This window comes from Mauremys mutica, chromosome 1 (genome assembly GCF_020497125.1).
Source record: "Mauremys mutica isolate MM-2020 ecotype Southern chromosome 1, ASM2049712v1, whole genome shotgun sequence".
Lineage (NCBI taxonomy): Eukaryota > Metazoa > Chordata > Testudines > Geoemydidae > Mauremys > Mauremys mutica.
The window spans coordinates 226,713,068-226,734,769 of NC_059072.1; the positions used below are offsets into that span (position 1 = coordinate 226,713,068).

The 21,702-nt window shown below is 44.9% G+C and overlaps 1 protein-coding gene across 1 annotated transcript in view; it reads right to left on the reverse strand.

Annotated features, from left to right (window-relative positions):
• NHS (NHS actin remodeling regulator) overlaps nucleotides 1–21,193 on the reverse strand; it is a 340,119-nt gene extending 318,926 nt beyond the window's left edge. Inside the window, exon 1 of the mRNA XM_045021174.1 lies at nucleotides 20,568–21,193. Coding sequence (XP_044877109.1) covers nucleotides 20,568–20,955 — 388 coding nt within the window. The 5' untranslated portion in view covers nucleotides 20,956–21,193. The remainder of the gene's footprint in view (nucleotides 1–20,567) is intronic.
• Between the last annotated feature and the right edge of the window lie 509 nt (nucleotides 21,194–21,702).

A 21,702-nucleotide genomic window follows, 5' to 3' on the forward strand; every position in this document is an offset into this window, starting at 1 on the left:
TTCCATAACTGTAGATTTAAAATAGTAAGCTTTGAATGCTGTGCAGGACTCCATTGTAGACAAGATGCAAAACCTACATGCAAATCTTGCAACATTTACATTGGTAACACTTGGACACACTGCTAACATATGGCTATCATGGAGCATTGGGTCTCTCCCAAGCCTGTACTAACAAAAAGCATGTTAGAAGAACTTGCGCCTTCTACAGTTTAAACAGACGCTATATGCAGACACTTCATTATTGTTGTTGTTTTAGATTAGTGGTGACTATTACAAAAATGTAAGAAAAAGTGAAAATAGAAAGAGTTGGATGCAGATGAGTGGGGGAACCGGGAAGAAACAAAATAAGACCACATGCACAAAATTCACATTTGAATTCACATTTCACACGCATGATGGTAATTTTTCCACTCAACAGTACAAGACAAGCTTTAGATCCTGCACTTCCAGGCTGTCTCCACCACTCCAGCACAGCCTTCACCTTCGGGTATCTGTGGGCTGTTTGTGACTGAAGTTAGAAGAGAGCAGCTAAAAGGTTGCTAAAAAGTGCAACATTAGCACTCAGCAGCCAGACAGTACACATCAGACATTTATTAAACTTCTCAGCACTATATTTTAATTAAACCAAGTCCCATGGCAGAATCTCATCTTTACCCAACTGTAATTAATCAGGACATGTAGCTTGTAATGTAAAGAAGTTGTAACCTGGCCCTTGCCAGCCTAGGCCGAAAAACACCCAGAGACCAACCAAGGTGCAGCACCCATGTCCTTTTATTGTTGGTGTCCGTTCCCACCACCTACTATTTACAAGTATTTACAGAGACCAACACTCTTAGAGACTACTAGCTTCCCAACCAGCAGGGATCTAGAGCCCACACTCCCCCCTTTCCTGTCTCCCCACCCTTCCTATCTCTTAGACAGCTTTATAGGGCAGGCTGGCTACCGAGGCCTGCAGGTGGATCCCCTCTGGTAATTAGGGTGTGGCCCCTCAGCCAGCCCAACTAACCCTTTTTCCTCTGGAACAGGGCTAACAGGGGCCTGGCTTGTTTCTCCTAGCCAGCACTCTGTTACAGAAGTGTTGCAACACATTCTTCCACCACAATCCAGCTCCTGAAGGAGTGGCAGCTGCAGATGTCACTGTAACTAAAGTTTTGTCTTTGAGAGACAATGTCCCAGCGTTCTCAATAATAACAACCCCTATTTGTTTAGGGAAGGAATGGAAAATGTCATCTGTATGTGCCGGTGATATTCCTTGGCCAATCAGCGCTTCATGGTATTGAAAGCATTGGTCCATTACAGAGAGAATTATTTTAACATTGCCCCGTAAGGCCTCAATCCTGCAAAGTGCTAGTCACTTGCAGAGCATACTTAACAATGTATCTTACGTATTCATGTATCATTCATCATCTTAATAGCACAGTGTCTCACAATCTCTCCTGTATTTATCCTCACAACACCCCAGTGAGGTAGGGAAGTGCTGTTATCCCCATGTCATAGATGAGGAAATGAGACAGAGGGAGATTAAGGCCTTGTCTATATTTAAAAGGTTTGGTACTGCTATGTTGGCAAACTCTCCTAGCACAGACATAGCTTATGCCAGCAAAACAGTCTTTTTTTCAGTATAGGTTACACTTGTTCCCTGAGCAAAATAAGCTATACCAGGTAAGTGACTTTCTGGTAAGTATAATGACATCTCCACTAGTGCTTTTGCTGCCATTGCTATGACAGATTTAAAACAAACCCACACCCCTAACCAACACAGCTATACCGGCATAACCTGGGAGCATAGACCATGCCCCAAGCCTGAGCCTTGTCCAAGATCACACAGCAAGTCTCTAGCAGAGCAGGGAACTGAACACAGCTCTCCCAAGTCCTAGCCACTAGACCAGCCTTCCTCCCCAGCCCATTGTAGAGCTGAATATGCTCAGCATTCCCTGGGAAGCTACCAGTGCCTTGTAGGATTTGGGCCCCATGTTTTCACCTGCTGGCAGTTTAGGCCACAAAAGTAGCAGCTTTCCACATTTTCTTGTAATAAATAATTGTAGCTCATTGGCATGAAACAGGCTCTAGTAAATAGCACGATGGTGTTTCCAAACGTAATCTAGCTGTCATCGAAGCTGTGTCAGAATAAGGCAGGCTTCAATGGGTGCATGGGATGAGATGAACAATCTAATTTTATATCAGATCAGAAAACATGACTACTTTTTAAAGCTTGTTTGGTATGGGAGTTTGACAATGGTAAACTCAGCATTACACAGTTAGGGTGATATTCACCCCTTGCAATACGGGCTATGTACTTATGTCTCACTTGAGTTTTGATTTGAAAACTTAAGTGGGACTTGGGCCAGTCCAAGGCCATGCAGCACTCAAGTGCTGACTTTCACCCTTAATTAGCTATACAATATCTAGTGCTAACAGCCAGCATGTACAATATAAAGAGAATCTCATTTACAGTGAGATTCCACAGATCGGAACTTCTCTGGCATTAGCAGTAGAGGCACTGGGCCAAATTTCTCCCTGGGATAATCTATTGATGTTAATGGAATTACTCCAGGGATGAAACTTGCCCAACATTTGCAATTTTCTCCTATACTATGCAAACACAATACATCCCAGCCCAACGTTATACTGAATCTGTGTCCCCCTTATCCCAGTACTTACAGCTAAACTTTCTTTCAAAGCAAAATTACGCAGTGCCCAAGAGAACAATAATCTCCTTGTGATCCAGCTCCTTAAAGATAAGCACCACCCCTCAAATTGGGCCTTTGGAAAGTACAAGGCAAAAGACTGCAGCATCTGAGTGCTTTTAAACATCGTGCAGTACAGCTTCTTGAATCAATGCTTTACCAAAAGCCCATTCACAGCCAGACAGCCTCTTCATCACCCGCTCCATTCCTCCCACACACACCTTCCTCCACCCCTCCCTGAAACAATCCTTTCATAGAATCAACAGCCCAGAAGGAAGACATCATGGACGGCCAACAAGTGATTCTCATTGGAACCAGCCACCTCTCAAAAAGACAACTGGGTTTTAAGGATGCAGCAGACAGAAAGAGGTCAAGATCTGTAAATCTCAGAAACTGCATTAATAACAGCAAACACAATCTGCCTAGTACCAGCAGCATAACGCAGCAGAAAGGGGATGTACTTTCTACAGAAATGGCACTAAAGTATTTTCCCAGGACAGAACTTGGTATCTTTGGTTCCAATCTTGCAGCGTATGCTGCATGGTCAGCACCATGCCGTATGGTCAGCACCGTGCTGTGTTCCACTTCCCGGGGACCCCACAGGCATGATCACTGCAGGATCAGGGCTTGAGTAAAAAAAGCCAGGGGCTGGCCAATCCTAGAATCCCAGTTGGATCTACAGCCAAGATATTGAAAAGAGAAGGGAAATGGCTTTATGTATTTTAAAGGAGAGAGAGGGCTCCCATCTTGCTGCACAAGATTTTATGCAAATCCTACTAAAGTTAATGAGTAGCACACATGCAGATAGATATTCATGCCTGCAGAAGAAGATATTCTTTGGTATTTTTTAGTTTAAATCAAAACCAATAAATATGGTCTGAAGAAAAGACTGAGGTAGCAGAATCATCCTGTCTATGCCCTGAAATCCTGACCAAACCTTGATTCACATGAGCTCTAGCCTTCACTATTGGGATATTTATGTGATATGCAATCCATCATTCAGCCCTAGGCATTTGCCCATCTGGCTTATGCCACTGAAATCAAGAAGCTACAAAAGAACACGCTACAGGTGTGTAGCAAAAGAGGCCAGAATGTAGCTGTATCTATCGATATACAGATGACAAGACTAAGGGCTTGTCTTCACACACAGCGCTACAGCAACACAGCTGCACTGTTGCAGCTGCGCCGCTGTAGGGCTTTAGTTAAGATGGTACTACGCCATTGGAGTAGTTAATCCACCTCCCCGAGAGACTGCAGCTATGTCAGCAGTAGAAGCTCTCCCAACAACACAGCACTGTCTACATGGAGGGTTAGGCAGGTATAACTACATCACTCAGGGATGTGGATTTCTCACACCCCTGAGCAACATAGTTATGCTGATATAGGTCTATAGCAGTGTTTCCCAAACTTGGTCCACGCCGCTTCCCACAGCTCCCATTGGCCTGGAGCAGCGAACTGTGGCCAGTGGGAGCCGCGATCGGCCGGACCTGCGGACAGGGCAGGTAAACAAACCGGCCCGGCCCGCCAGGGGCATGCCCTACACAAGCGGCGTCCCAAGTTTGGGAAACACTGGTCTATAGAGTAGACCTGGCCTAAGGCTCAACTCTATTTACAAAGGAACAAACTAAAGGTCATAGACTCATAGTTTTTGCAATTATAAATACAACATGCCTTCAGTGAATCTCAGAATTATGCCATTGACTTACATCAGTTTGCATACAATTCTTCTCTCCCTCTCCCTGGAGAATTAATTTCACAAAGTAGCTAGTACTGTTATTTCACTGGATGAGGTGTTAAATGGTCACGGTTATCTTGCTCTTTATTTCATTTTTCAGTCAGTTGCTGCCATGTAATTTGGGCAATATATTCAATGGAGAGGTGCCTAAATTAACACATCCAAACTACAAGCACAACCGAAAACCACTAGCCCCAAGTCTCCAAACGATAAGCCTGATTGTCCATTACATCCAGTAGGAGAGATTCCTCAACATCAGTATCAACTCAGCATATTTAGGCCAGCCTCAACAGCCGCATATAAATGAGCATATTCAAGTGTGGATACTCTTCTCTCTTTACATTTCATAATATTCTCCTTCACCTCTCCTCAAACACGCACACAGATTTATCTGTGCCTCTGAGATCAAAAAGAAACTTATTACCATGCTAGTCCTCGGATCAGCCTGCAGGAGCTGCCCAGAAATGAGCCATACCACCTTCTTCCGTTCTAGTCTGCACCGTATCTATATTGCTACCAGCCAGCACCATTTTGCTACACATAGTAGCTATGCCCCACAATTTTCCAGTACAATACAAGTACTGTTGGTTTGCATCCACACATCAATCCACAGGATCACATTGACTCTAAAACTTTGGCATTGTTAGTCCATAACTTGCTTCATTATAAAATTTGTTCTAGTTTTTTAAAAACAAACAAACAAATGTTGTACAGCAAATGAGCTATCTTAAAAGACTGACCGAGACACCACATTGTCCCAAACTCTGACCATTTGATGAAATATGTAGAGTTAAAAAAAATTAGAGAGATTAATCTTTGCTTTATTTGGACAGTGGAACTTGTACTGTATCTTGGCCTTTTTGTTTGCAGATGTGTTGTTGCTGGTGTGGCTATGATAAGAATTCTTCTTCTTCCCTATATACTCACTATCTACGTTCAATATGATCAATGTTCTGAAGCCTTTTGCCTTTACATGATGTCCTCTGCCATTTCTTTCTTATATACTTTCCCATTATGTATGTGTGTGCACACATACACACAGAGCTGGTGGCCCTGCATTAGTCTAGTCTATCTCAACAATTGGAAAGAGGGTCTAATAGACAATTAGATGATAAAGGAGCCATAGGACCACATGTACCATGTCATCTCACATCACAATAATGCAATTGCTATGCTAACACCTCCATCAAGTCGTGTTTGCTGTCACCCAGGGGTTAGGCTCCAAGAAAAACCACTAAGGGTTGCAACATTTTGTAGCTCCCTCTAATATTTCATTTAACCAATTTCCTTTCAGTTATGTTCTAAGACAGAGTTGCGGAACAGTTAGATTATTGCTAACGTACATTAATAATTTGTATTAAATTACACCTGGATTATTACACAAATGAACATTATCCATATTACACCTATCAGAGGTAGCTGTAATCCATTCATTAATTTATGGGCCCAACATTCTTCCTCAATTCCACATGATACCCCACCCTAGATTTTATGTCTGGATTGTTGATTTAGGATATAGACAGATAGCTCCCTAAGTGAGTACATAGCTATAGGAGGTTCAAGGGCATTGGTTATTCCATCTTGTGTACTAAATAAGATATACATGAGGGGTCAGATTCATTGCCAATGTAACTCAATTTAATGGACTTACACCAGGAATAAGTTTGGTTGAAGAGATGTATTTGTTTAATGTCCGTACAGATGACAGAGTGCAGATAACTGGTGCATGGTGCTACGTCTTTCTATTCTGGTTCACATCACATCACATTTGGGGGAAATTTGAGCACATATGACAGTTATGCATCTCTTATACTTACTGGGCCCAATCCCCAGTGGGTATTTACATCGGCTGAGGATATGGCCCCTTGCTTATAGCAGAGCACTTCATCCAAATAGCAGGCTGCAGGTTATTACATCCAAACTCCAGATTATCCCATTGTTTGTCTGTACAGGGGCACATCAAGGCAGGATCAAGCCAAAGTATAATATAAATTAGGAATACTGCTGAAGCCCCCCAAAAAATAATTGATTTGTAATTTGTTAGTTTAGTTGATTTCCCCTCCTTGGTGTAAGCCTGCAATGAGATCGAGTACTGGAGAGCATTGCAACAAGATATACTGCACCCTTAAAACGAAGGAACTTAACACAAGAAGCTTTTAATGTGCTAAGGACAATAATCCATTTACAACATCCATTAGAAGCAGGCTTGGCTTGGTTTGGTTTAAATTAAACCTTAGTAAGTTTTCAGCAGTTTATTACCTGAACAAGACAGCAACACATTAAAGATAATCAATGGAGAATAAACCACACTAATAAAAATTAGTATCACCACTCCTGTCCATAGTAAGGTCGGGGAGGAGGGGTTGCCTCTACCATTAAGGCAGAGATAGAGGCATAACTTCTGCACTGCGTCTCCTGAGAAATGCAGCACTGAAGATGCAGGGAAGGAGGGAGTTAAAGCGGTAGGAAGGGCCAAAGCTAGCCGCTAAAGGAAGTGCACAGAAGACAAAAAGTGATTTTAGTTTGAAACTAGTTAACAAACCCAGTAATTCTGGGAGGTGAGACAGAATGGAAAAAAGACAATGTTGACAGAATGATCTGTCCTGTGGGTGAAACTTACCCTTGTCTTGCTGAGCCTGGGCAAAGCTTTCCATGCCCCTGAATTCCCAAAGCAACTCCACAGGTAACATGCGAGTGGAGTGACCATGCAGGAGGTCTCCCACACCCTCTACATGCTAAGAGAGGGAATCTCTGATGGCTTCAAACACTGTGGCATAGAGCGAGCCACATTTGTGCCAGCAGCTGCCAAGCAATGTAATATGGGGCAGATGGGGAAGAGTATGTACATTCCATCTCCTGAAACCTCAAGCAAAATCCACTTACCAAGAACTCAGGATTATCCTCAGTTCTGTGAGTTCAAAGGCAAGTTCCATGAATGCGGAGTACCAATCCCCCCTGGGAATCTAGAGGTTCACCTGAGAGGTGCACTCTTTTCTCAGAACCTTTATGCCTGGTCTAATAACTGATTTAATGTGCATTTTCTGCCTGCTCTGCTGCACTTAGCACTTCACCAGAAACCACTGTCCACTAGGGAAGGGAACCTGTTTATGCTGAGACCTGCCTTCCCCCTTCCTTTGGGTCAGATAAATAACCATGGGAGGAGCGGGGGTGGGGGAAAAGGTGGGAAGCTGATTATTGCCTTCTGTTTGGACCCAATCTTATTTCTAGAGCAGTGGTCTCCAAAATGGGGTGCGCAAGATGATGCATTGGGGGGCGTGGGAGGAGGAGCCCTGCCAGAGCAAAAGGACGGTGCAGCAGGAGGAGTGCTGCCGGAGGGGGCATGGGGGGGCAAGGGCGGCCGGAGGAAGGGAGCGAGCAAGCGGGGAAGCTGCCTCCCCCAGCCAGGCAGGGCCACCCGGAACGCAGGGGCTTTAAGAGCTGCAGGGCCCTCAGTTAAGGGGGCCATTGGGCCCTGGCCTGCAGCTCTAAAGCCCCTTTCGGAATGCGGCCCTGAGTCCTCCGGCCCGTGGAGGAGCAGGGGCAGCTGTGCAGCCAGTGGCAGGAGAGAAGTGGCGCTTTCCCCTTCAAAGTGCTGCTTATCTCCGGCCAGCTTTGAAGGGGAAAGCGCCACTTCTCTCTGGCCGCTGGCTGTGTGGCTGCCCCTGCTCCTCCTGAGGCCTCCGGCCCGTGCTCGCAAGGCCTCACTCCGAAAGGGGCTTTAGAGCTGCAGGCCAGGGCCCAGGGCCCCCTTAGCCCAGGGCCCTGCAGCCTCTAAAGCCCCTGCGTTCTGGGTGGCCCTGCCTGCCTGGGGGTGGGGGGGGGCAGGTCCCAAAATAGTGGCTCCCAGAATCACAGCCATGGGGGTGGTGCCATGCTGTGCAGAGCCACCTGCACACCCCCTGCACCAAACAGGAGCTGCCCCAGGTAAGTGCTCTGCACCTCCTGCCTGCCCCAGCCCTGAGCCTCCTCCCGCACCCCCACCCTGAGCGCCCTCCCGCACCCTAACTCCCTCCCAGACCCCACACCCCACCCTGAGCACCCTCCCGCACCCTAACTCCCTCGCAGACCCCACACCCCCACCGAGCGCTCTCCCACACCCTAACCCTAATCCAGACCTTCGAATCGCTGTATCACAAAGTGTTAAAACAAGATGTTCAGAAATAATGAAACATATTCAATCACACTGCTCTCACTAAAAAATATTAATAATTTTTTTTGTGAGAGCAAAAAGGTTTTTTGTACCGTTAATAAATAAAATAAAAACATATTTTTAAAATATTGTTTATTTCATCTTTATCTCATCCTTTTTTCATTTCTATTTTTGTGTATGTTTTATAATGTACATACTATATTAGTATAGTAGTACATGTATATAATTTATACAGAAATAAATATACATATATTGGGGGTGCGTGCTCAGAAAATATTTAATGATAGGGGTGTGCAATCAAAAAAGTTTGGCGACCACTGTTCTAGAGCCCTGCGCAGATACAAAATTGCATCCGCATCCAATCCACAAACATGGTCCATGGATATAAAACAGATATCAGCAAATTTGAAGGGCTCTACCTATTTCATCTCTTTCCCAGCCACACAGAGCATCTATGATTTACACCACAGCAATTTTTGCTTAAAATAAAAAATCAAGTTATCTGATTTTACCAAATACTGGGAATATTTAAATGTGGATATTAGGTTACAAAATGTTGCTACTCAGGCTCACTTTTAATACAGTGATTTACTTTTATTGCTGACTACCTCACTTTTATTATCAACAAACTTTAGCCTTCTGCAATCTTCTTATGGCCGCTGCAATCGTATTATGTATTGTATACTACGGCATCAGAAGACACAAAATACAAATAAAAACGGTGATCCCTGCAGAAAGACCATGTTTGTGCATTCAAAGCTACTCAAGCTCTGAGTGTACAAAGCAGTTGGCTAAAACAGTCCATCTGTTTCCTTCTTGGTATAGCAATAGGCTGATCCTGACATTACTGAAAGTTACAGATCTACATGCTGCAAGATTGAGCTCCCAACTTAAAGCTACTTCTAAACATTTGCAAGCTAAACAATAAACTTTAGGGAGGGAAGTGGAAAGAATTGACAAGTTATGACTATTTTTAGTACAACACAACCCCATGCTCATTGGTCTTAATCACACGCACATGTTAACAGGACAGCTTCTCAGTGCCATACTCTGAATGGCTACAGTTCAAAGTCCAACTATCCCTCCAATTGAAAGCAAAAAGGAAACCTAAGTGGTTTTGTAAGAATTACAGTGATCCTATCTATATAAAAAATAAAGAATCACCCTGTGCTGAGAAATACATTGCAGATTCGTGCAGTGTTCATTGAATATAGCAGAGTTCCAAGTACACAACTCCTAATGTAATACCAGCTTCTTCATGAGATTTCAATTCCCTCCTGCTTTCCTCCACTCCTCTTTAAAAAAAGAAAGTTTAGGGGAAAAAGAGCAAGGGAAGGAAGAGGAATCTGAGATGTATAAAAAGAATTGTCAAATACACAGATACAACAGTTTAAAGACTCAAGTTAAAATATGGTGGGAGTATATCTGCCATAACATCCATCCTAAAAACATGCCAGTTATTAAACAAGGCAGTGCATTAGAAGCGGTTAGATATAATGAGAACGTAAACTAAAAGTCTTCGGGGGAGATATTTCAATTACAGCAGTATACACTGGATGCTATCTTTTATTTTAATCATGCTATAAACTGTGCCTTTTTGAACAGCTATCTCTTCGTGCAGTTACTTACATACTGGTATATAAATTAAAAATCTAGAAGCAATTAGGAATGAAGCTAAGACTCTTTTGATGCTAATACATCAAAAGAAGGAAAGAAATTCCTGCTCTGCCCCCAAAACACACTCAGTAACACAGAAAAAGTTCCCCTCTTCCTAGGCTAATCGCTGAAGTCTCTCCAACAGAGATTCTGATGTCAAACTCCAATTACATGGAGATTGCAAGTGATCTGAAACACAGGTTTTTGAAAAGACCAGCCCTCTGACTCAGAAGACCCCACAACTGTGCACTTCTGCTGTAAAAAATATTCTCGCAAGCTGATCATATTTCCTCCACTTCAGACACCAAAACATTGCCATTAAAGATCAATGGGCACCATGAAGTGCTAATCCTTCAAATTATGGAAAAGATAGAGAGAGTCTTTGACAGGGTCGGCGCCACGACTGCAGGGGGTGGGATAACAGATAGGGACCACGCCCTGGAACTATCAGCGTCAGAGCCCCCAAAGTAGTAAAGAATATTTGAGGAATGAAGGAATTCCCCAATGCAGTTGAAGAATCATCCTAATTTGGGGGAGCAGTTGCATTTAATTCACAGATTTCTTAATCTATCTCATCTCAGGTCTTTTTTCCTTCTCACCTGGTCCTCCCACGTCCAGTCTTACCTTTAAAAGGGGCAGATGTATGGTAGAGCGGCCTTCTCCAGGTACAAAGCAGCTGGTTACCCTCACTGCACAATGATTTTGCATGAACGGCAGCGAGTGGGCACCGATGCGCCCACAGCAACTTTCACTTAGGGTATGGCTACACTTACGGTTTGCAGCGCTGGTCGTCCAGCTGTGCAGGGCCAGCGCTGGTGTGTGGCCACACTCACAGCTACCAGCGCTGGTGTGTGGCCACATTTGCAGCATTTGCAGCGCTGTTGGGAGTGATGCATTATGGGCAGCTATCCCAGCGTTCAAGTGGCCGCAACGTGCTTTTCAAAAGAGGGGGGTGGAGTGGGGTCTAGTGTGACAGGGAGCGGGGGGAGAGAGAGAGGGGATTTTTGGAGCCAACACTGTGTGTTTAGCTTCCTGCCTTGAAAAATCAGAACATGTTTCCGACCCCTTAGTCTTAACTCTTAATTGCAAACAGCCTGCAGCCAACACGACTCCCCGCTGTTTCATTCGCTCCCTGCCTGCCTCTCATTTGATTGTTTACAGCCAGGTACAGATGATCACAGCAAACAGGAGCTCTGTTTGTTTTTTAGATAAGCAGCAGCGGCAACAGAGCTCCGCGCGGAGCTCATTCATAACAAAACAAAGAGAGGCTGCATAACAAAACAAAGAGAGTAATTTATAAAAGCATTCTGGGATACATCCTTATACCCTGGAGGCCAATCACAGCGCTGGTGTGTGGCCACACTTGATGACCAGCGCTGCAGCACCAGCGCTGGAATCCTTATTCCCCATGCTGAGTGAGGTGTACGGCCAGCGCTGCAGCCAGGGAGTTGCAGCGCTGGAAGTGCCCTGCAGGTGTGGCCACTTACTAATTGCAGCACTGGTGGAGGCTTTCCAGCGCTGCAACTCGCCAGTGTAGCCATACCCTTAGAGACTCCTTCACACCTTCAGCCAGCCCTAATGTACTGTGGAGTAACATTACCTAATTTACAATCAGGGGATAGCAGCATAGCCATGAGGTGAATTACTCTTATGTATCCCAGCATACGAGACAGTGACTGACAAAACACTAACATTCTGCTTTTAATAGATTCCCATCAACTGAGTCGCTCCACTTCACCGCATTTGCACCATTCAAAGTCGTCTATCAGGTAAGCACTGTGACCTGCACTGAGCAAACAATTAAAAGGAAACTCTCCTGGAGAACGCATTCACGCTATCTTTGTTCTAGCAAGTAAATAACTAGGGCTAGGTTGGTGCTGTTTGGCTGCTAAACCACAAGCCGGACTGGGTGAGGGTGGGGCTGGAGAAGCTCTGCATATGTGGGAATTCTGGGGATCTCTGCTTGTCTCAGGTACAGTATTTCCAGGGGTGCCGGAGAAAGCTATGCCAGAGCAGAGCCTGCAGGGCCTTTGAAACAAGCTGCACTCTCCTATACTGATTACATTTTGCTGGCCAGCTTGGAGGGAAGGAGCGAAGTCCCACTTTAGCAGCAGCAACACTCAGAAAAAACATCTTTCCTGGTCCTTGCACTCAGGGCAGCAGCTTTGGCTGGTCCACACATGGGGGAGCATGGTAAAGAATAGCTTCTTGTGTCTTCTCCCCATCCTCCCATATCTATGCAAGGCCAGCCATAATCTGAACCTTACAATATACAAATCATAAAATAGGCAAATCTATGCAAGAAGAGTCAGATTTTGTTGAGCCAGAGCAGCGTTTGAGTGGCACCGTTATATTTTATATTAATGTTTGCTTCCAATAATTCCTTCCCTCAGTTCAAGGACATTTCAGAACTAGCCAACAGGTTCTGGATACACTCCAGGCTCTTCCCCTTCCCTCCCCCAGAAATCAAACTCCCATCTTTCATGTGTGGAAACAGATAGCTAATTGACTCTCCCACATGGTCTCCGTCACAAAGAATTTAAGTAACCACAGTCTCTTTTACCTTCACTTCCCAGCTCCCAGACAATCTATTTTAAAAATGAATCACACCAGAAGGGGGAAAGGAGGTAGAACCAAGAGCAAGACGTTAAAAGGACACACAAAGACCACAGAGTTTTATCCACATTATTAAACCATAAAGATTCTCAAATAGACACCAGATGCAGGCTGTATGAAAACATATATATATACTCAAGTTATCAAGCCAGATCCTCATTTGGTATAAATCACATCTACATCTAAGTCCCCTCTCACCAGTTTTACACGTGTGTCACGTCACTGACCTTAATGGAGTTATCCACTTTATACCAGCTGAGACCCTCATTCAATATCTCTAATTAACATATAGGGCCTGTTCTCCTTTCACAGCAGTGTAAGTCAGGAGTAGCTCCATTAATTCCACTAAAGTCTACAGAGTTACCCAGGTGTCTGACTGGCATGAGATGAGAATCTAGCTCCTAATATTTTTAATATATATTTGTCACTCTCATCAGAAGGGCTCTTCAATTAGCAATAAGACCCCAAAACAGCCATATTCCTCTGCTATTTAGGAGTTATTGAATTTTCACTGGTAAAGTGCTTGGGTAAAATCCTAGCACCATTAAAGTCAATGGGAGTTTTTCCATTGACTTCAGTGGGGCCTAAATTTTATTCCTTTGTTTTATTTTAAGAAGGACAGATTGTTATATATGACACAATGTGAGTCAAGGTGGCAACCCCAGATTCCAAAGCATAAGATCACTGCAGATGTGCTTTTGTAAGTGTCCTTGGTATTAGTTTCTATCCATTGCTTAAAATAGATTAAAAAGGCCTTCCACCTGACTCTACACAGTTTCTGAAATAGAGAAAAGTAAGTTGCATTGTTAATTTGTAAACAAAGGCAATTACTTTTCTTTTTTGAAGACTGTACGCAGTCTCATGTTATTGCATGGCACGGAAACTCTAACCCCGTGGTTTTCCTCTTCCATTTTTTATTGTTCCAATGCTAGCAAAAAACAAACAAGCAAACCAACATTTCAGTTCTCCAAATCCCACAGTCCCCGCTCATCTGACATCAGCCCTCCAATCTTATAAAAATCAGAGCAGTGGGGGAACTCTCCTGCTTTCCCACACCACAAGAGAAATCAACTGAAATACATAATGTTGGATCATGTTGCATTAATTGAAGAACTACACTCAAGAGTGCCATAGAGAAAAGTCTTCTAAAAAAAAATAAGACAAAGAGTCCCGTGGCACCTTATAGACTAACAGACATATTGGAGCATGAGCTTTTGTGGGTGAATACCCACTTGATAAGCTTTCATGGGTGAATACCCACTTCAAGTGAGTATTCACCCACGAAAGCTTATGCTCCAATACGTCTGTTAATCCAATACATCTGTGCCACAGGACTCTGTTGCTTTTTACTAATCCAGACTAACACGGCTACTCCTCTGATACTTAAAAAAATAAGGTAACTGATAAAAAGACACAAATCTTGTCCATTTCCAGAAGGACAAAGAACTGTGCTCTATTATTCACTGGTTTTGAGTATGAGAGAAAGACATTATATTGAAGACATTGGTTATCACATCCAATGCACAATTTTTCTTTCCAGGTTTTTCTATGGGCCCCAGACTGAGTTCCTAGTTCACATGATTTAAATAAAATAAAGAGAGAGAGAGAGAGAGTCATGGAGGCTCTGTTCTACCTCAGATACCTTAGATTGCAACAATGTGCTTTTCCTAAAGCACAAAAAAAAAAAACATAATACCCTACATTCAGATGTTTCAAGTTTGTCTTGAACTCAGAAAAGCATTGGAGTACAGAATTAAGGACAGCTGAAAATCTATTCTTTATCATGGCTACTGGTATTGGAAGCAATACAAGACACAGGATGGTCATCCATTCCTTCTCTCCTATCATGCCTCAGCACAATAGGAAGAGCACAGAATGGAGTTGCAGTCTAACTGAATTCATTTGTCTCAACCTCACAAAAGACAAAATATAGCTATTATTTGTTGCTTTTTCAATGGTTTAAAAGGATGCACCCCAAAGTTATTTTAAAGAAACACCCATCCCTAAAGAGGCTGGGGTTTCTGATGAAGCAAACCATATCCATTCTGAAGCTCTCTAGGACAACTTCATTTAGGGGATTCTTTACAGATTCCATTTCAGCAGCAATTGGGACTTCAACATAATAAAACGAGGAGACACTATCATCTTCACTTCAGATCTAAATAAAAGATATTGTAAAAAAAACAAAACAATGGTGGTGGTGTGGGGGAAGGAGCATGCAGATCATCATTATGGATTAAACATGTCACTGCAGTCCTGGAAACCCATACTCAGCAGCATTCTACCAACTCATGAGAAAAGAGTGAAACTGACAAAAACCAAAAGTGAAACTAACCAGTCAATTTCCAGTGACCAAGCCAAGTTAAATGTAATAAATAAGCTGCATAAGCATAGGTCATAAATGACTGAGTAAATCTGCAAGTAAAGAATTTAAGATATTATTTTTATCTTGATACTGTCCCTTTAAAGGAAAAAATACCAAAGTAGTGAAACTCCTTGTAGCACTCTAGAGCTGCTCCTAGGAACTTGTGAAAAGCATAGTAACACAAGGCGTTCCCTTGTCCCTTGGTAGCCACAGCACTGAACCTGGCGATATAGCAAAACGCAGAAGGAAAAAGTGAGGCACTACTCTCGTGGATTAAACTTTTAAAAGATGTTCAATTTTCAATAAAATATTTACGCTTTTTAAAAAAATATAAACTCAGCAATTACAGAATTCTCAGAGATCACAGGACTTTAAAACTCCACTGCCTACTCAACACTGGTTACTAGTAAACCTTCCCTGGCCAGTAGGATGGCCTACATCATCAATTTCTGCAAAATTGAAGCATTCCTTTAAAAAGTGTTACATATGTAGCCCTTGTGGTTATGAAGTAACTTTTCCAGATATGAACAGATGCCTTGCTGCTTTCCTGAATCTGCAGACAGATCTTGTGCTTCTACTGATGCTCACAGCTTTCTCAATAAACAACACAGTAAAACTAATAAGATTCTCAGCAGTTTTGTTGCTATTATTCAGAAAGCTGTAGGCAATAGTGAGACTGTCAGAAATCATGTCACTATCACCTTGCTTTTGTTTTGGAAAACCCTAGCAGCAGCAGCAATTTTGGTGGAGTAGGACAAAAAAATTGAGAGCGAGAGAAGGGTAGAGAATAGTCAACTTTGGAGTGGCAGGGAAGGAAAAGAGAAAGCTCTTTCCTGTCTTCCACCAGTAAGGTGGGATAGGATTCAAATTTCTTAGGCCCCTATTAACCAGAGACATATATGAAAGATGGAAGGTTAACCAGGATCCAGGAACTGGACTATGATAGGAATCCTAGTAGTGAACTGGGGGTGTTTAGGGATAGGGTGGGGAGAAAGGGACAATCTTTCCCTTGAACCTAGATGATGCCCTTCTGCCAACATTTCTAGTTTATTCCTCTAGCTAACAGATCCCTGGTAAATTTCCCAATCCCCATTTCTAAGCAGAAGTGAGAGGAAAATTACAGCTGCACAGCAGAAAAGCTCAAGCTAAATTTAAAACAAAAAAACAAAAAAATAACAATCCTGAGGTCTTTATTAGTCAGATAACAATGACCCTGAGACAAAGAAGTTAAGGCCAAAGAAGACTGCAGAACTGGGGATATGTATTATTATAAAAGCCAACAAAATGTCACTTCTAATATAGTCCTTGAAATTTTCTGCTGTGACTTTCCTATGATCTCTAGTCAAATATTTTATGACAATAATGTATAAATCTTCAAGTTTAAAAATGTAAAATGTTACTTTCTGTAATACTTTTATATACATTGCTATTATACACTAGTTTTAAGAGACTTTTTCCTGTTCTTTACAGCACCATTCATCTTTTTGATTCCTCAACAGTGGTAATCTGACTTGTCAATATATTGGGTCAAATGACTACCTAATATAGTTATTGACTTCAACAGGAATACTCCAGAGATGGATTTGGCTCATTATCTAGATGTCTTCATAATGAAATCTTATAATCTGGCTGGTTCATTAGGAAAGAGAGAAAAAGGTCCTGAAACTTCACTGCTCAATGTTTTGAGTGCCTCTTCCAGCAGCCTAGTAATAGGACAGTATTGTTCTCAAATCATTGTGCTGCAATTAGTGGTGTTATTACACCAAGTGTTTGTACAGTAGCATAGGGTGACCAGTTTTCCCGGTTTTATAGGGACAGTCCCGATATTTGAGGCTTTTTCTTCTATAGAAGCCTATTGCCCCCCACCCCCTGTCCCGATTTTTCACACTTGCTGTCTGGTCACCCTACAGTAGCAAGACAGACTAATACTTTTAAACATAACAGTCTTTTAAAAGTGTACTTGATCTGTGATTCTAATACCATATTGCAGAGCATCTCAGCAAATATGGCCAACACCCTGATATGCTAAAAGTACTGGGCCAAATTCAACCTGGGTATTACTCCATTGATTTCAATGGAGCTGAGCCAAATTCATCCATTGAGTTGAGTGAAATAATATCAAGGATTAGTTTGGTCCACCATCTTTAAAAAACAATTGCATATTGCCTATAGTACTAATGAATGAGGAAAATGTGGATGGAAAAACTGGACGTGCTATCTTCATGCACTGTAGGATGGGATGTGTGCTTTAATGTGTAATGTCAATTAGTGTGTGAACCGTACGCTGGATATACAGGGGGTGGAGGGAAGATATGTGGTACTAGTACATGAGTATGGAGAGGTGGGACGTAGGTGTGAGTAGCTATTGCAATGGTGACACAGTATATACATATGAGAAGTAGGGACATTGTCCCTGGGCTCCTCCAAAAGAGCATTCACATGATCTAGTCATCCAGGGGGATAGCTTCACTATCCAGGTGTGGGTGTGTATGAATGGGGAAGTGAGGAGAGAGAATCAGCAAAGTCTTTCCCCTCCAAAAGAGCAGAAAATGTAGCTCCTGGCACAATTAAAATTTGGGTAAAAAGCCACATTCTGCTTTTATCAACACTTGGGTAAATCCAGACACTCTAATGAAGGTCATGGAGTTACACTAATGTAACATCAGTGTGTCATACTGTAATTTGCATACAAACTGCATAAATGCAATCCATGGGGGAGGGAAGAGAGGGGGAAAAAAAACCCTGACAGGGCTAGATCCAGCTCTCACACTACTATAAATCCAGAGTAATTCCTCTGATCTCCATGTAGTTACTGTGGGATTATACTGGTATAAATGAGGGCAGAATGTGGCCCAAAGAGGTTTAGTTTCCTCACTTGGTCCCCTCCTTTCATCACACAATCCTCTTTCACACCACACATTTCTAATCAAAGCAAAAAACCACTCCAGTTATACATTAGCACTCACTCTGAAACAGAAAACGTTCTTTCATCATCCTGGGCCAGATCCTCAGCCGGTGTATATCAGCATAAATCCACTAAAGTCAGTATGGTGCTACACTGATTTCCTCTAGCTGTAGCTGAGCATCTCATCCTAAATATCTGTTTTGAACACCTAGGGCAGGCTTCTGTTCACCATCATTGCAAAAAGTTCATTGACTCAAAAGGGGGCTAATTCCAACTTCACACAGGTGTGAGAGAGAGGAAAAATCAGACAACAAATTTTAAAATGTCGTGTTTCACTTACAAATGTCTTTTTAAAAGACTGGCCATATTTCAGCCTCATTTAGCCCATATAAACTGGAGTAACTTCACTGAATTTGGTGCAGCTACTCTGGATTCATACTGGAATAACAGAGCAAAATCTATGCCCGCGTTTCTCGCTGAGAAGTGCTCTTATACAGATAGAAAGAGAAGAAAATAACTCAATATATTTTACTGTGTTAGTTCAGAGTTTGAGACAGAACTCTTACCTAAGAAAAATATATATTCACAAATATTTGGGAAATGTACGCATCACTAAGAGTCTGAAAATGGTTATAGTCAATCATTGTTATTAAGCCACATTCTGAAGATATTAACAGCTGTTAGAAGTACAGAGCCTGTCACTGCTTTTGACTGGAGAGGAAGCAGGATTAAAGCACTCATTGCTATTAACAACAGTCCAATATTGCCTTGACCACAACAGATCTAATTTTTTCCAGGATTCCTCGGGGTTGCTCTTCAAAACAAAAGTCACTCCTCAAACTTCATGACTTCATCTGCCCACAGATTTATCATTTTTATTATTTCTACTTAAGGGCTTAGAATTTTAAGCAGGATGTCAGGAATATTCTTAAGGATAAGGGAAATTTGCACTGACGGGGGGAGGGGATAAATGAAGGTTGGGTTTGGAAAAGTATCAAAAATTCCTGGGAAAAAATCCCCTGGGCACCTTTGTATAAATCCTGCAGCATCTCCTCTGTCATAAGAACAGCCATACTGGGTCAGACCAATCATCCATCTAGCCCAGTATCCTGTCTTTTGACAGTGGCCAGTGCCAGACGCTTCAGAGGAAATGAACAGAACAGGGCAATTATCAAGTGATCCATGCCCTGTGGTCCAGTCCCAGCATGTGGCAGTCAGAGGTTCAGGGAACCCATAGAATGGGATTGCATCCCTGACCATCTTGGCTAATAGCCATTGATGGACCAATCCTCCATTAATTTATCTAAATTCTTTTTGAACCCAGTTATGGTTTTGGCCTTCGCAACATCCCCTGTCAAATCCTTCGCTGTTGACTATGCAGTCCCAGAAATCCTAGTCAGGAAGCTTCTTATGTAAGTCAGAAACCACTGACATCATCTTTCTTGTTATTGAAATGGTCTGGTTGCACACACTGTGCCCAGGAACATACTGATACGCATTGGTTTGTGTATAAATTCACTCGGAAACAACCTGGTTGGGGAGCTGTCTCTTTGACACTGGTCAATATCAGCAAATCAAGTGAGTCTGCCTGACCTGAACGCTGGGGAAAGTACAAACCTGCCGAATTCACGCATTTCCATCCCCGCAGCGCTAAGAGCAAGGCTCTTTCCCCCTGCCGGGTCCCCTCTTTTTGCCACACACCTTCCAGCCCCTTGAGCAGGTATTTACTTATCATGAGGAATTCAAGAGAAGCGTAACCCAACTCCAGCTGCTGCCTGCAGTCACACGCTCAATGCCCGGCAGCACCGCAAGCGGCCGGGTCTCATTTATTCTAGCCAGCTACTCCTGAGCGAGGCGAGGATGGCGAGCCCCGGGCTGGGATGGATGAGGAGGCGATTGGTGGATCATCCCATACCACCCACCGGGTTGAACAGGCAACCGCGCTCCCGAGCCAAACAGATGCTCTCGCCCTTGGACTCAGCGGTCCATGGTCAGAACCTCCAAACTTCACAGCCAGGTCACCTGTCGTGCCCCCCCCCACCTCGCCCGGCAGATCCAGCCTGCAAACACCCGTCGCCTCTGCCCCCAGACAGGGGTAGGGACTTCGGGCCATTTCGCAGAGCGGCTGGTTTCTTTTCAGGCGGCGATGCGGCCAGGAGGAGCAGGGCGAAGCTGGGAGAAGGGTCTAGGAGAAGCGTGCGCCCCCCACGCCCCACCGATTCATTCAGCTTCACAGCTCAGCAAGTCCGTCCTGGTTTCATTTGTTAAAGCACCAACTTTTCTCGCCCGGAAACCCTCTCCCCCTTCCAGGTGCCCCGGACAGAGCCCATCTCCTCCGGCTGCCCCCGGCTTCACTTCCAGGCGATCACACACAGAGCCCCCCCCCACACACACACACACAAGGCTTACCCCCCCCGGGGGCGGGGGGGCCCGAGGCGCGGCTGGCTACTCACGCACTGCCTCCTGCTTGGGATCCAGGCTGCGCAGCACCCCCTGCACCCCGCTGATCTTGCCGTGCAGCGCCCGCACCCTGCGCTGGGCCAGCTGCAGCTCCGTCTCGATCTCCTGGAAGAGGGTGCAGGCGTGCCGGGCCACGTCGGACAGCTGCCGGAGGATCCGGGCCAGGGCCCCGTTACTGACCGAGCGGAGATCCAGCATCGTCAGCACCGCCGCAGCCTCCTTCCTCTCCGCGGGCACCACGGCGGCAGCCTCCTCCGGCTCGGGCTGCGGGTGCGGCTGGTCCCGGGGCTCGGGGCAGCCCAAACTCTCGTCCAGCAGCGAGGCGCCCGGCTGCCGCCGGCACAGCCACTGGGGCTCCACGATCCGCTTGGCGAAGGGCATCGCCGCTCCCGGGGCTCGCCAGCCAGCCGGCCGGCCGCGCACACACACACAGACACACACACGGCGGCTCTGCCCGCCCCAGCCCCCGCCGCCCAGCGAGCCCCGCACGCCGGGCTGCTGCGCTCTGCCGAGTCCGCTTTCACTTGCTAGCAGCCGGCACCGCCCGGCCACGCGTCCCGCATGGTGCGCGCCCCGGGCGGCGTCCTCTGCCTGCGAGCGGCTCCCTCAGCGCGGGGGAGTCACCGGCGCCCGGCCCCGCTCTCGGCTCCTCTGAGCATCAGCTGCCCTGGCGGTGAGCTGCCCGCCTCGCTCGCACACGGCGCTGGCAGCTCCGGGGGGGTTGCAACGGGACGGGCGGAAAACCCGGAGAGCGGAGCCGGCCGAAAGCCTGGGGGAGGAGGCGAGAGACACGGGGAGGGACGAGGTGGAGGAGAGACTGACATCGCCCCTCTCCACCACAGGGAGTCACTGCAGGCGCCCCAGGCTGGGGGCAGGCGGGAGCGCGGCCAGTGCCTCCAGGGGAAGGGGATTTTTACCGGGGGGGAAGGCCGGGCTGGGACCGATTTCCAGCTTGGCAGCAGGTCGGAAAACATCCGTTTGAAGATGTGTGCGGGGAGGGGGAAGAAAGCTCCTGAAGACTCGCAAGGCAGAAAGGCAGGAGTGTGTGTGAGCGAGGCACAACTGAAAAACAAAACCCTTTAAAATGGACCTGACAGCGACTAGAGAGGTGTTTTTAGTGGGTGTGGT